The sequence below is a fragment of the Puntigrus tetrazona genome, chromosome 4 (assembly GCF_018831695.1).
Source record: "Puntigrus tetrazona isolate hp1 chromosome 4, ASM1883169v1, whole genome shotgun sequence".
Taxonomy (NCBI): Eukaryota; Metazoa; Chordata; class Actinopteri; order Cypriniformes; family Cyprinidae; genus Puntigrus; species Puntigrus tetrazona.
Genome location: NC_056702.1, coordinates 1,850,906 through 1,864,076, shown reverse-complemented (window position 1 = coordinate 1,864,076; position 13,171 = coordinate 1,850,906). Strand labels below are relative to the sequence as shown.

Below are 13,171 nucleotides of genomic sequence, written 5' to 3'. Positions count from 1 at the left end.
TCTGTCTGGTCTTTTACGCAACTCTTTCCTGTTTTATATGAGTGTATCCACCTCTCTTTCTTCTCTGAAACGTCCTCCCACTCTTTCACCTTGCACTCAAGGTTTCCTCTAGCACTCAGACTAAACAGCCCTTACTGAGGAGCATGTCTGTCTGAGTGTGTGCTGAGAGTGAGCGCTCTTTTTTTGCAGCTGCTGAGACTTGCTAATTGGTGACTATCACTAAGATATGCAATCAGACTGTCTATCTAATGTATTTCACATCATAAATTATCTGTGTAATCTTACTCCAAGTGGCTGTCTCTGCGCGATCAGTGATTTTGCCAGATATGTGCAAAAAAACAAGCAACCCAGTCTGACAAAAAAGCCCTTAAAATAAACGACTTGTTTCACAAAAATAAGCCTACTCCAGTTGTTTGTGATTCTATGTATGTGTGGTTTATAGTTTAGGGACAATTGCTTGACCTTTGTTGATTGGATTTATTGTAGTATAAACCCAAAGCCAACAAAATATGCGATGTATAACCCCAAAAATGCAAATTCGTTTATGTCCATATTTATAAGAGACTTTTAATAAAACAAGTGGACATGGCAACACGGACCAGGCCTTTACGTGTAGTGACAGGCAGATGGCGCCAATGCAACTTACAGTAAACAAATTGGTAGGGAAATATATATTTTTAAAAAAACGGAGATAAGCATATTAGACGCTTTTATGGGGAATTTATGTAATGAGAAGGATTTTGTTCGAAAGTACTTATCCATGAAAATCTATTCAGAATTAAGCCTGCTCGATTTATAGATGCCTACGTGTGAAAATGCCACATGCTTAAAAAAAACTTCCCCTATTGATGCAAAAAAAAGTACTGAATATATACAGCCTATGCCTTAATCCATAAAGCGAAAACGACACTTTTAACTCATCGTTAAGTACCTATTGTCATCTGAATCCGTGTGTCTATGGGAACTGGATGTGGTCTTGTAAATCCTCGGTGCCGTGGAGTCCCGGGCTGACCGCGGCTCACATGTTAAGCGCGCGCGCGGAGCGAGTCGGTCTTTTCTTACGCTCGCGCGTGCGCGCACCCACACACCTGTACGTGGTGATGGACACACACACACACACACACACACACACACACACACATGATCACGCCCTCACTACCTAGCACTCTTTCCATCATGTGATGCGGATGATATTCCAACCGGGATTACGCACATACTGTAGACCGCTACGCTTCTGCACGTAGCTACATCCCAGCATTACGCAGCAGCGGCTATTACTTATTATGGTTAATTCCTATACATGTATATACAATATGTATTCACCACATGTTAAAATGTAATAAACTATATATCCCAAAATATATATAGCCCATAATGTAGCATTTAAAAATGCAAGGTATTTTTTTCAGTGGTTTTCTTTGACTTTTGGCCACTGCTGTTAAGCGTACAAATGAATATATAAAAGATAACGTACAGTCATCCTGTAATGATGTTCTACTCTACTGTTGTCTGTATATCTAGGCTAGATGCCAGCTAAATAAATTTAAGTAGAGTTAAACTGTTTTATTAGAACATACGCAGAGCTGGTCATTTATATAGCGTCGCCATGGACAACCGTCATTATTCAAAAATATCTGACCAATGACTGCCGGGACGGACCAATCACAACGCAAACTTGCGAGACGAGGAATATTAATTTTGTCTCGAGTGACTAAAAAGTAGCCGTATTACCGCTTTTATATCGAGCACCTAAGCATAACTGATGCCAGAGAATCTCTTTCAATTATTTGGTTGAAATCTACGCACCTCCAAGTCCACGCTGACACCACTATGGCCACGCCCACCGCGGTGACTCGTCCAATGGCGTGAGTTTCATTCGCTGAACTGACCGACAGCTGAAACTGTTCGTTAAAACCGGAGAACGGCGGCGTCCGTGATCATTCATAACGGCAAGAGGGAGAACTTGAGAATCAAGGCGACAAATCCAACAGGAAGCGGAATTAAAACAGCCTTTATTCGTAGGGGCTAGAAGTGCGCCTGGATTTTGCATTCTCTTCTCAGCGCCTTTGTGTTCTCTCCGGTGTCACCGTGCGCTCCACTAACAGTATACAGTGTCGGCAACACTCAGATTTGTTTCAGAGAGTGAGTTTCTGATCCGTTCCGCGTCCCATTCCCAATGAACGCAACGCACTTGGAGACTGGCGGCAGGCTAAGCATGGGATTACTTTTGTGATGTGGATTGTAATAGCCTTGGAAGAAATTTTTGATTTACTTCTCAACAATGTGAGAGGACCTGCGTCCTGGATTCTCATATTTCTGGATATCCTGAAAATAATCGGCAACAGCTGAGGGACGCTATAACACACTTGCCGTGGATCTCGAGCTCTTCGTCTCTCTCAGGTGTCTTCATGCGCGTTTTGGGACCAACATGGGATTCTTGTCGCCCCTATAGGTCGGACCCCTTGTGAAGAAGCCTTTACTCATGTCTAACTTGCTTTCCGAGACCTTTACCAATGCGTTTGCTAAAGTCCGCCTATCATCGGATAGGGTTTTAAAAAGATTTATTCGCCTTATAAATTCAATCATGAACTTTGCCGTTCGCGTGCTCCAGTTATTTCTTGTGACGCTTCTGTATTTTTCAGCTGTCAAGGTAAGTTTTTTTCACGCCTGTGCACGTATAGAGAACGAGCCGAGCGTATTGGTTGAATTGTAAATAATGTTACTTTGAATGCAATGCGTCTGCGCCACTATATTGGACGTCCTTGTGCTTCCCCTTGCGAGGTCACTGACCATGTATTGCCAAGCTATTCAAAATCACTTCAACAAGCAAATCGGAGCACACTACAATGAGCCATTTAACTTTGTGCATAGGATACAACCGGGGGAATTCAACTGTATAGGCAGTCCGAGTCCATTCAACTGTTTATAAGTTTGTTGTCGATTTTGGTGAAGGCCCTATCATAGCCACCTTAGTGATATTATTACGCTTTAAAGGCGTAGCTACAGTGTAGCGCTTCAGACGGACCGGGTACCAAAAACATATCCGGCTTCTGGAGCTCTCACAGTGTTGAGATAGCAGACATTTAAGTTACGATTTGGCCTTGATGAAGCTCGAAATTTTATATTCGAGGACACGCGTGAAAACAAATAATAAATCGGGCAGTTTGATGCGAAGGTTGAATCAACTGCGATTGACTAACGTGGTTTCTCAGACATGCACAAACAAAAATGACATGAAACCCAAGAAGCCTGTCTGTTAAAGTGAGTAAAAGGCTCACTGGGAAATGCACATGGTCTCTCCATGGAGCTTTTGTGAAATCTCAGAAAGTGAAACGCTCACAGGTCTTTAATGCAGAGTCCAAGTCGAGTTTTGACTTGAGACTAGACTTCAAGGCCATGTCCAAGTCTTAAGGTTAGCGTCAGAAACCATGTAGCAAATCAGTTGATTGAATATATTTATAAGAGATATTCAAAAAGCCCAGTTTGTGTTTCATGTTGTTTACATGATTGACATCTTTTTATCTGTTATCTTTATTCTCTCATTAGGAGTCAAAGCCATGTCTCAAGTGAACTGCTTACATGTCAGATTTTTTTTTTTTTTAAACATAACATAAGTTAACTCGAGTCTGAGTTTCAGACTGATAGGTTTACTTTATATACATTATATTTTAAAAAGGCAAAAAAAGAGAGTATTTCTTTTAACATAAAGTTTTATAATGAACTTTGGCTTTGAAATGAATTTAGGTAATTTGTTGCATCATCCTCAACCTGTGGTAATGCAGTGGTTAATAACTAGTCAAACCCGTTGGGACTCATTTGATGAACAATTGCCAATGAATATGAAGAGTGAAGAACTGAAGAGTGTTTAACTATACATTTCTGACTTAAATGTCTTCTTTTTTTTTTACCACAGAGTGCCTACATACCCAGTGAGGAAGGCAGAAGGACATATGACGGTGAGTTTCTTCTGGGTGCTGTCACCCAGAGACTGGACACATACAGATTGACTGAGTACAGCGCCGCCTAGTGGACAGGTTAAGGAAAGCACTACTGCGCCTTTAATCAAACTGTCACTGCATGGTTTTGTATAAATTCGTAGTATTTATTAGAATCTCACAAGCCAGTGTGGTTTGTAATACTTCTCAACACGCAAACCTCCAAGGGATAATTTGGAATAAGCACGCATTGCCAAACCTCTCATTGCTCAATCTAAACCCAGAGAACCAGGCGACGTTTTATTAAAATTAACCGGCGTGCTGAAAAACAGACACGCGGCTGTACAGAACAGGTTACTTTACCGTGTTTTGGGGTGCTGTATTTTGAGGCAGGCCGAGTGCAACACAAGGAATGCACATGGTTCATATGGACACCCATCTCAGTCACAAATTCCTAGAAGTGCTACCAGATTTCCAAACAGTGTCGGCCTTGAAGAAGAGCAAAGAGCGTCTCGCTCCCAGTGGCGCAACTTGGCCTACATTTGTCAACTGATTTCCCTTTTTTTCTTTGAACTTGCAGTGGTGCCATTCATGGAAGTGTATAACAAGTCTCTGTGCCGTCCTCGGGAAGTGCTGGTGGAAATTCAGCAGGAATACCCTGATGACACAGAGCACATCTTCATACCGTCCTGTGTGGTTCTCACCCGCTGTGCTGGGTGCTGCAACGATGAGATGATGGAATGCAGCCCTATCGTCACGTACAACATTACCTTGGAGGTCAGAGACCCCTGATTTCCACACTGTTGCTCCCTTTTTCTCTCCATTTTATTTCTTCCGCTATCCGTCTGAATCTTGTTAAGCCTACTTTTTGGAAACACTACACTCCTCTACTTTGTCTCCCACACTCAAACCATTTATCTCTCTCTTTCTGTCCAAGCCAACAAGGCTTCTCCTGAATAAGACTGGGCAATTTTTAGGCAGTGTTTGAATGCAGCTTGCCTGTTTGTCTGTTTTAATGTGTCGTTGCTTTTTGTTTGTAGATTAAAAGAGTGAAACCGCTCCGTAATCAGGTTGACTTTTTCATGAGTTTTGCAGAACACAGTGAATGCCAATGTCGGTAAGAAGCCTCATTTTAACACGCATACATACAAACAGACCTTTTTATAGCTTATTGCAAGCGTGTTTGTTGTGTGCACGCAAACACATTTGTTCACTGAGGTAATGTCTCACTTTTTTGTTGCTCTGTCAGGGTGAAAAAAGATATTCCGGAGAAAAGAGAAAAGTAAGTGCCGTTGTTCTGGCGTGGTGATGTTGTATGCGTGTGCATGCTTCAGCTCTGGCTCTGTTTTGTCATTTCTCCCTTCATCATTCATGCATTCATTCTTCTTTCCTAATCTCTCTTTCTTCATCTCAGTCACCCTTATCTCCAGTCAGGTGTATTTTTTCCTGTTTTCCTTTTCTTTCTGATCCTTTGATGCTTTTCGTGTTACATAAAGCCATAAAATCAGATCGCGAGAGAACAGTGGAGCTCTTCATTGTTTTTGAAACGAGCGAACAGGTGATTTAGATCTCGAAAAACATTAGCGGCACAATTGACAAACTAAAGCTGTGCAAGAACTAGGAATGGGTGATATATATATATATATTGAAGTTATACATGATATTTCTGTAGAATATGTAGCTTATTTGTTTTCTTAAGCAGCTCTGAAACTGATTTTGTGCACCTGAGTGTAAGAACATTATCCGCCGGTTTCACAGACAAGGCTTAAGCCTGTTTCAGCTGAAAGACACTTGCAGTGATTCATCTTAAAACACGTCAGTGCCTTTGCCTTGTCTTAAGGTGTACACCAGTAATGCTTTTTTTTTCTAAGGCATGTTTATAAAAATGACTTAAATGTCCTGAACTATGGTATAAACCTGGCTTAGGCTGTGAAACCGTGGACCTAAGACTAAGACCTAAGATTTCATTAACACAGTTTGACTAGTTTCTTTATCACTCAGTACATGCAATAAATTCTTTCAGTGTTTAATATATATTATCCTTATTATTTATGTATTTACTCGGTGAAAAATACTGTGGAAACACGTCTTGTTTATTTTAGTATTTATATATTTAGCAATGTTTAGTTCAAACTTTACAAATTCAGAATTGCGATTTATAAACTTGCAGTTCTGAAAAGAAAAGTCTGAAATGCGAGATGTCTGAATTACGCAAAAAACAAACTTGCAGTTGCGAAAAAGTTATTCACTTTATATCTCCTAACCTGTGATTCTGATTATAATTATTACTATAGCATTATAGATTATTTACGGATATACAGATTTTTTCATTTTGCCCAATCCTAGCAAAGGACCACAGCTACTGTTTTTTTTAGGACAGCCTCCCCAGGTTAAAAAAAGGTACACTTTTATAATGTATTTAAAGTGCTCTATTATTGTGAACAATTTTTTTTACTTAATATACTAACTATGATTCTTTAGTACTGCTTAAGATAAACGTAAGATCAACTAAGTGCACTCAACCTACTGTCTCTGTATTTAAAAATTGTATTTTATTTTAACACTTGGACCCATCTGTCGTACACTAGTACCCTCAAGTCTACTACAAGTGGTGAATAAATACATTTTTTAATACAGGGACAGTATGTAAAAAGGCTTTTTAAGTTGATAACTTATCTGATCTTATTTGAATCATTTTTAGTATATTAAGTGCAAAATTAGAAAATAGAGCATTTTATGTACATTATGGAAGGGTTTTTTTTCACCTGGGGTCCGCAGATGAACTGAGATACTCTCTGACCCTTACGCCACTATCTGATCTCACTTCCTGTTTGATGTCTTCATGTCATTGCACGTTGATTTCTTAGGTGTAAATTCAGTCCCTCAGGTGTGTGAAGAGAACAGGTGTGCGAGTTTCACCCGCTAGTTCAATGCCCTCGCCCTACATTCATCTCTAAGCTCTGCTTTATGATCTAAGGTTCACTGAGGTAAGACAGGGATTTGTCATCTCTGAAGTGTCTTTTCGTCCGGTGATAAGACAGCGCTTTGTGCTTTTGTTTACGAGGCCGTTTCCACTCCTCAGAGATACCGCAGCGGTCAGTCAACCCCCTCTCTGATGACTCCCTCTCACCAGGGAACGCGGGCCGAAGTGTTTGAAAGTTTACGTTATTACAGAGGGTGTTGATCTTGTGGCTGATGTGTTACGGGTCAGAGGTTATCTCTAAGGGGTTAGAAAGTAGAAATGCTTTGTGGTTCTGGTAAGCAAGTGGCCCTTGGCACAGAGGCTGTTCTTCAGCGCGTTCAAAGACATCTGCCTTCTAACATGATTGAATCTGACCTCGGAAAACAGTGACTGTAATCGCAGATAATCACCCGGCTGACGTGTCAACGGTACAGTCTTGAAGTTCTGTTTAAAGAGCTCCAACTTCGTAACGTTTGTAAGAGACGCCTAAATGAGTAATTTTTTTGTCTTCAGTGCATCTATATCGGACATCTTGCAATCCATTTATTTTCATCACGCATTGAAAAACCCATATCAGCTAATGCAAATAACCATATACGGATTGCGGTACATCAGTTTGTACTGCGATTGTGAGATAGGGGAAAGTTCACATTCTTGCTGCCTGACGTGTCTGACGTGATACACCAGGATCCTCGGCCAACTGAAAGTATGTTGCCAATACTGTGTGCTGATTTGCTGATTGATCATTATAATGAAATGCCTTTTGATAGTTTACACTTTACTTTAAGGTGTGCTTGTTACTGTGTAATTACACATTTAAGTACCGAGTAAGATTGTACTTACTCTATGGATTAGTTTTTGGTTTAGTGTTATTTGTATGCAATTATGTATAATTTATTGTTATTACAATGGCAAGCACATGTAACATGCGTAGCAAAGACACCTTAAAACGAAGCGTGAGAGTTTAAACTCGCCAGTGGTTGTTGAGCTTTGGCTCGAATTGTATGAGTTTGTCTTCGTTTTGGAATCCTGCAAACATTACTGAAGCTTTTAAAGATTTAATGCCTTGTTTATTTATTGAACCGTCTTCGTGTGAGAGAATTTTGAAGAACTGGCGAATTTCCCCAGAGCCTGGCTGGCTTTTAATTTCTAATTGACGTCTAGCGGCATTTGCTCTGATGTCAGGCACTTATAATAAGAAGAATAAGAAGAGCCATGTTTGCTGATCCATCTGGATCATTTTAGCTCTACGTTCACTGCAGTCTGACTGTGTTGGATGATCTTTTGCAAGCACTCCGATTCAGTTTTTGTTTTTTCGATGTTCTTCTTTGTTTGTCATGTTCCCTTTCCAGAAAACCCCGGAAGGGCAAAGGCCAAAAGCGAAAGAGAAAGAAAAACCGTGAAAAAAAGCGGGATTTGTATGTCACCTCTGCGTTCGCCTCCTCTCACCTGCACCTGAGTGTGGCACTCTTGGTCGTCAAATTAATTTGGGAGGAGATTTTATGCCTCCTTTAATCAGTACATTCCTATCGGACATTGTTAATTGCCATTAATCCATAAGCTCCTCCACCATTTAATTAAAACTGACCATCCCACGAAACCCCTTGCCTGATCTCTGCTTTCACAGAGCTTGACTCACTAATGCTGATGCTCATAACCACTGACATTAACAAGTTTAGTTCAATTATTTTTGGTAAAAACTATACAAACAAATAGAGAGCAGCCACCCGCTCTTTGAGTCAGAATTACTTTCCCATTCATTTTCTTTAGCATTTTAAATACTAAATCTACAACCAAACCAAGATGAATCACGGGACTACAATGTTTGATTTGAGCAATGCAAATATTTGCAAAAAAGTAGTCTTCTATGATAGAATAAACTGTTCATCCCATGCAGCGTTGTGAATGATGTAATCCAAACAACAGCACCACTACACTAACAAGTCTGACAAGTCATTGAATACAAGCGTAAAATAAATTACGCAGAGATGATTCATCTTATATGAGATTTATTTATTGGTGAATAACCAAATATACACATTGTTCGTAGGTATAGGAGCTCCTTGGGTTTCATCAGTAGCAGTGCTTTATGGAAATAGCCAATCAGGGGTCTCAGAGGCAACCTTTTAGAGAAGACTTGTTCTCATTTTCAAGGTTGGTTTTCAGAGAGTGGTGCAGCGATACATGGGAATTCAGAAATTAAAACGCACCGTCGCTTAACAGCTCTCTGAGCTCAAAGGTCTGAGAAAATGAATGGGATTTCTATTCCTGGAACCCTACAGTTGCGCTCTGTAGGTTGTGTCGCAGGACCCAATAAATCAAGCTCTATGATTTGAGGAGGTGGGCAGTGAGGAGGTAGCCGACATACTAATCTGCTACTAATCTATTACAGTATTTGTGTTGAAATCACAGACTTGTTTGTGCTGCTTCCTGTTTTTGGAATGTTTTTTTGTTCTCACAATTGTATTTGGACTTACCGTCATCCTCGCATCGGCTGTGTCCTCTCTGACATCGTGTGAGATGTTTTTTTAATTCATCGCTGTGAGTTTGGTCTTGTCATGCTGAGTGAGCTCTGCCGCACAGCATTACGAAAGTCAAACAGCCTGTTTACTTTGGTGCTTCTCCCAGCAATTGGGAAATGAAAAGTGTTTCAATGAGAACGAAAGGGCGAAGAAATGCTTACATGGGGACAATCTGCTCCTGTGGGACTGATGCTTTTGAGGTCAGTATTTTCCTGAGGGCTGGGGTTTGGGTTTACATACGAAAAAAAATTAATTAGATTTGAGGCTCGTTTAGACAAAGCATGAGAGTAGTCATTTTGCACCACAGCTATTCACACTGAATTTTTGACATTCTCAGAGAAGATTCGGATGTCAAATTTGGATGCAAAATCCTACTGTGGCCAGAGCACTAACTTAATGCTAAAAACATCATTCAGATGCTTATGTGACCTACTCGCAAACATCATCCTATTTCTCTCAGTTAAAAAGTGGGTAAAATAAAAACATCCATGCAGTCTGTAAATAGCAAGGCTGAATGTAGCTAGACTGTGGCTTAGATAAGCCTGTCCTCAGACAAATATTGGCTTCAAATCAGGTCGGTTGGCATAACTATGTGTGAATCTTCCTCTTGGAGTCTAGCGTTTTGTACTGTACATGTGTCGTGATGACCCTGATTCAAAGCAATAAACAGAAACACTGGATTTTCATGCACTGCGCTCTCTCTCTCTGACTTTTATTCCAGTGTGCTTTTACTGAAACAAATTGTTGTTGTCATTATTTTTTTGCATCAACTGAGCTTGCAGGTGCATGGCCACATCCTGCCTAACTTCAGCTATTCACGCTCTGCAAATCCCCCTCGGACCCTCAGAAGGGGCAAAACGGTTGTGCCAGACGAGGGTTGTGCCAAAAAATGTACTGCTTGACTTACCGAGTGCCTGCGTGTGTGTGTGTTTGTGTGAAAGTGTTAATATTTGCAATAATATTTGCCATGACTATGTGTCAGCTGTAATCTCCCCCAATCCTTTTCCTTTTCTCTCCTTCTGTCTCTTTTCAGTAGTCAGTGTGTGCCTTGCTGTTCTGCGTGCTCTGAAAGGAAAAGAAGGTTGTTTGTTCAAGACCCCGAGACGTGTCAGTGCTCCTGTAAACACTCTGAAGCCGACTGCAGGTCCAGACAACTAGAACTCAACGAAAGGACCTGCAGGTGTGTTAGTGAATCTACACTTTCTTGTGTACCTACACATGTTAGTGCAAGACCAGCCTTCCTGTTTTTGTATTGTCATGTATATCCCTTGACAAAAGATGTGTTGCTCTTTCATGTAAAGCAATAATTCAATCTTTATTCACCTACCAAACCTATACAACATTCTCACTGGTGTAGAACAGATGTCTCCCTGGACCACATAAACAGTCATAGCACAGGTATATTTGTAGCAATAGCCAATAGTACATTGTATTGATTAAAATTATTGATTAAATCATATTGCATAAAGATATTTTGTACATTTCCTACTGTAAATATATGAAAAGGTCATTTTTGATTAGTAATATGCATTGCCAAAACTTAACTTACCATACAACTTTAAATGCGATTGTTTTGATGTTTTGTTCGTTTTTTTGGCACCCTTAGATTCCAGATTTTCAAATATTTGTATCGTAAACAAATATTGTCCTATCCTAACCATACATCAAATGAAAGCTTATTTATTCAGCTCCCAAATGGACCCTTTTGTCTGATTTTATGGTCCAGGGTCACAAATGGAGATTTTTGGTAGAATGTTCATGCTGCCCTTTTCCATACGCTTCTTTAAATGTCAGCTTTGTTTGATTTCTCCTAATATTAGTTGTTTATGTGCGGAAAAGAGTGAAAAGATAAGATTTCATGAGGAATTGAGCTGGATGCATTTCTTCCGAAACTATAAAAGATAATATTTTGAACAGGTTAAATCTTCCTGTCTAGAGTAAATATTTGTGGTGATTTCATGTATGATTTTTCCACTTTCTTTCCCAGATGTGACAAGCCAAGGAGGTGAACCGAACTTGAGTATGGACTCTGACATGAAGGAATATTTCACAATAATTCACAGCACTTTGAACTTTCAGCTTTGAACTTTGCTCTCGTTTTTTCCGGTCCCGGAGATATCGAGCGAATGAAGTGAAGGGGGTTTCGGGGGAGGTGGGGGGTTAACAGTCAATGAAATGTTCTCTCTGTATATTTTCATGGTTTTCATGTGTGCGCGTTAAGCGAGAGACTGAAAGCACAGGATTAGAATTGCTGCTAAAGGGTCTTTCGGAAAAAGACCTGCGTAAACGTTTCTGATCTCGGCTGGCGTGCGTAAAGTCGTACTCGAAATCACTCAACGAAACACATCACTGGATTTGGGTCTGCTGTGCAGGTTTTCATGTGAATCTAAAGCGCAAACGAAAAGTTTGGAGGACTGCGACGATGCGCCCGGCGTCCACTACTCGCCGTGGAATCATTCCTCCCAGTACGCCAATACTGAGAACAATGCGTGTGTTTTTAGAGACGTTTTGAACTGATTCTGTCGTTGGAATGTCACGCCATGGAAACCCGCCGGCCACTGTGGTAAATGTTTGCAACAGGGCTCTGACCTTGACGAGGCAAACCCAAGAGGATTTCTGGTCATATTCACTCCTTAAAGGGATATTCATTCTTTGACGTGTTTGGAAACCACTTTGTGTAGTTAGAGTCCATGCTTCCACACTGCTGGGGTTTTGAGACGACGATTTCGTGCTAGGTTTTTCTTGTCGTTCAGCTAGTTTCGGAATTTTAGTCCAAATCTATTCCCCTACGCAATTTAGTAATTTATGATTTTTTTTTTCAGTATTCTATCTCTTTGTATTTAATTCGACCTATTTATGTGCAGTGTTACTTTAAGATGGATCTTCAAGCCCTGTATTGTCTGCAGACCTCCACGGGCTGTCTGGAGGGGAGAAAAAGCTTTTTGTCCTGTTTAATTTTTTCCGTAGATGAACAGAGAAACATTCCTAATGCTGATCAGTGAGTCGTGTTGCCAACTGCCTTGACTTTGCCGCCTTGCTGCAGACGTGTGTGTGCCGTGTGATCTTTAACAAACTGTGTAAATGTGATTTCGTGTGCATATGTTTGTGCGTGTGCATGTGCGAGTATGTTTTGGAGAAACATCAGTGTGACATACGTATTAAATAACAAATATAGCAGCCAAATGTAAATATAGGCCAAACCCACGTCGCCATTTACTTCTACTATAATAAGATCTAACAAGCTGAAACAGTATGCTCAGATATGGTCTGATTTGATTGGAGTTTTACATTATTTATTTACTCTATGTAAATATGTTGAATATTAACATCTTTTTTGTGTCTGTGTAATGTAGTACAGCATATTTATTTTCAAATTATATTGCCTTTTTTCTATAAAACCTCATTTGAAAACGCTTGATGTGTTACGATTTCATGAAAACACATTGCATAGCTGCCTATCTGGGTAGTATTTATTAATTGCAAGATAGAATTTGTCGTTTAGGTTCTTTTTGGAGTAACTCATGACGACAGAAGCGTTATGGACATTCAGAAACATATTGCATCTTATTTCTTGAAGTCCAGTCACATCGAATCTAATCCACAATATCCTTAGCTGCACTTTCAATTCAAACAGGTCCACAAAAAAATCAATTTTAAAAAATATCCCCGTTGTATAGATTTTGTACAGTATTGCATTTGCCACGTCCCATTTTTAAATGTTTTCTGTTTCCTGTTGTTAGGTTTAACATTCT

General features: G+C 40.1%; 1 protein-coding gene across 4 annotated transcripts; it reads left to right on the top strand.

Annotated features, from left to right (window-relative positions):
* Positions 1-1,882: 1,882 nt before the first annotated feature.
* On the top strand, positions 1,883-12,834 carry vegfab (vascular endothelial growth factor Ab). Of its 4 annotated transcripts, none has more exons than XM_043236622.1 (8): positions 1,883-2,650; positions 3,914-3,956; positions 4,516-4,712; positions 4,976-5,052; positions 5,185-5,217; positions 8,250-8,315; positions 10,456-10,599; positions 11,407-12,834. In XM_043236622.1, exons 1-8 carry the CDS (start codon positions 2,483-2,485, stop codon positions 11,426-11,428), a joined length of 750 nt encoding a protein of 249 aa, XP_043092557.1. In that variant the 5' UTR covers positions 1,883-2,482; the 3' UTR covers positions 11,429-12,834. The 4 variants fall into 4 exon arrangements, with proteins under 4 accessions (XP_043092557.1, XP_043092556.1, XP_043092559.1 ...); XM_043236621.1 differs by having other exon boundaries at positions 10,453-10,599; XM_043236624.1 differs by lacking the exon at positions 8,250-8,315 and having other exon boundaries at positions 1,885-2,650.
* Positions 12,835-13,171: the final 337 nt, after the last annotated feature.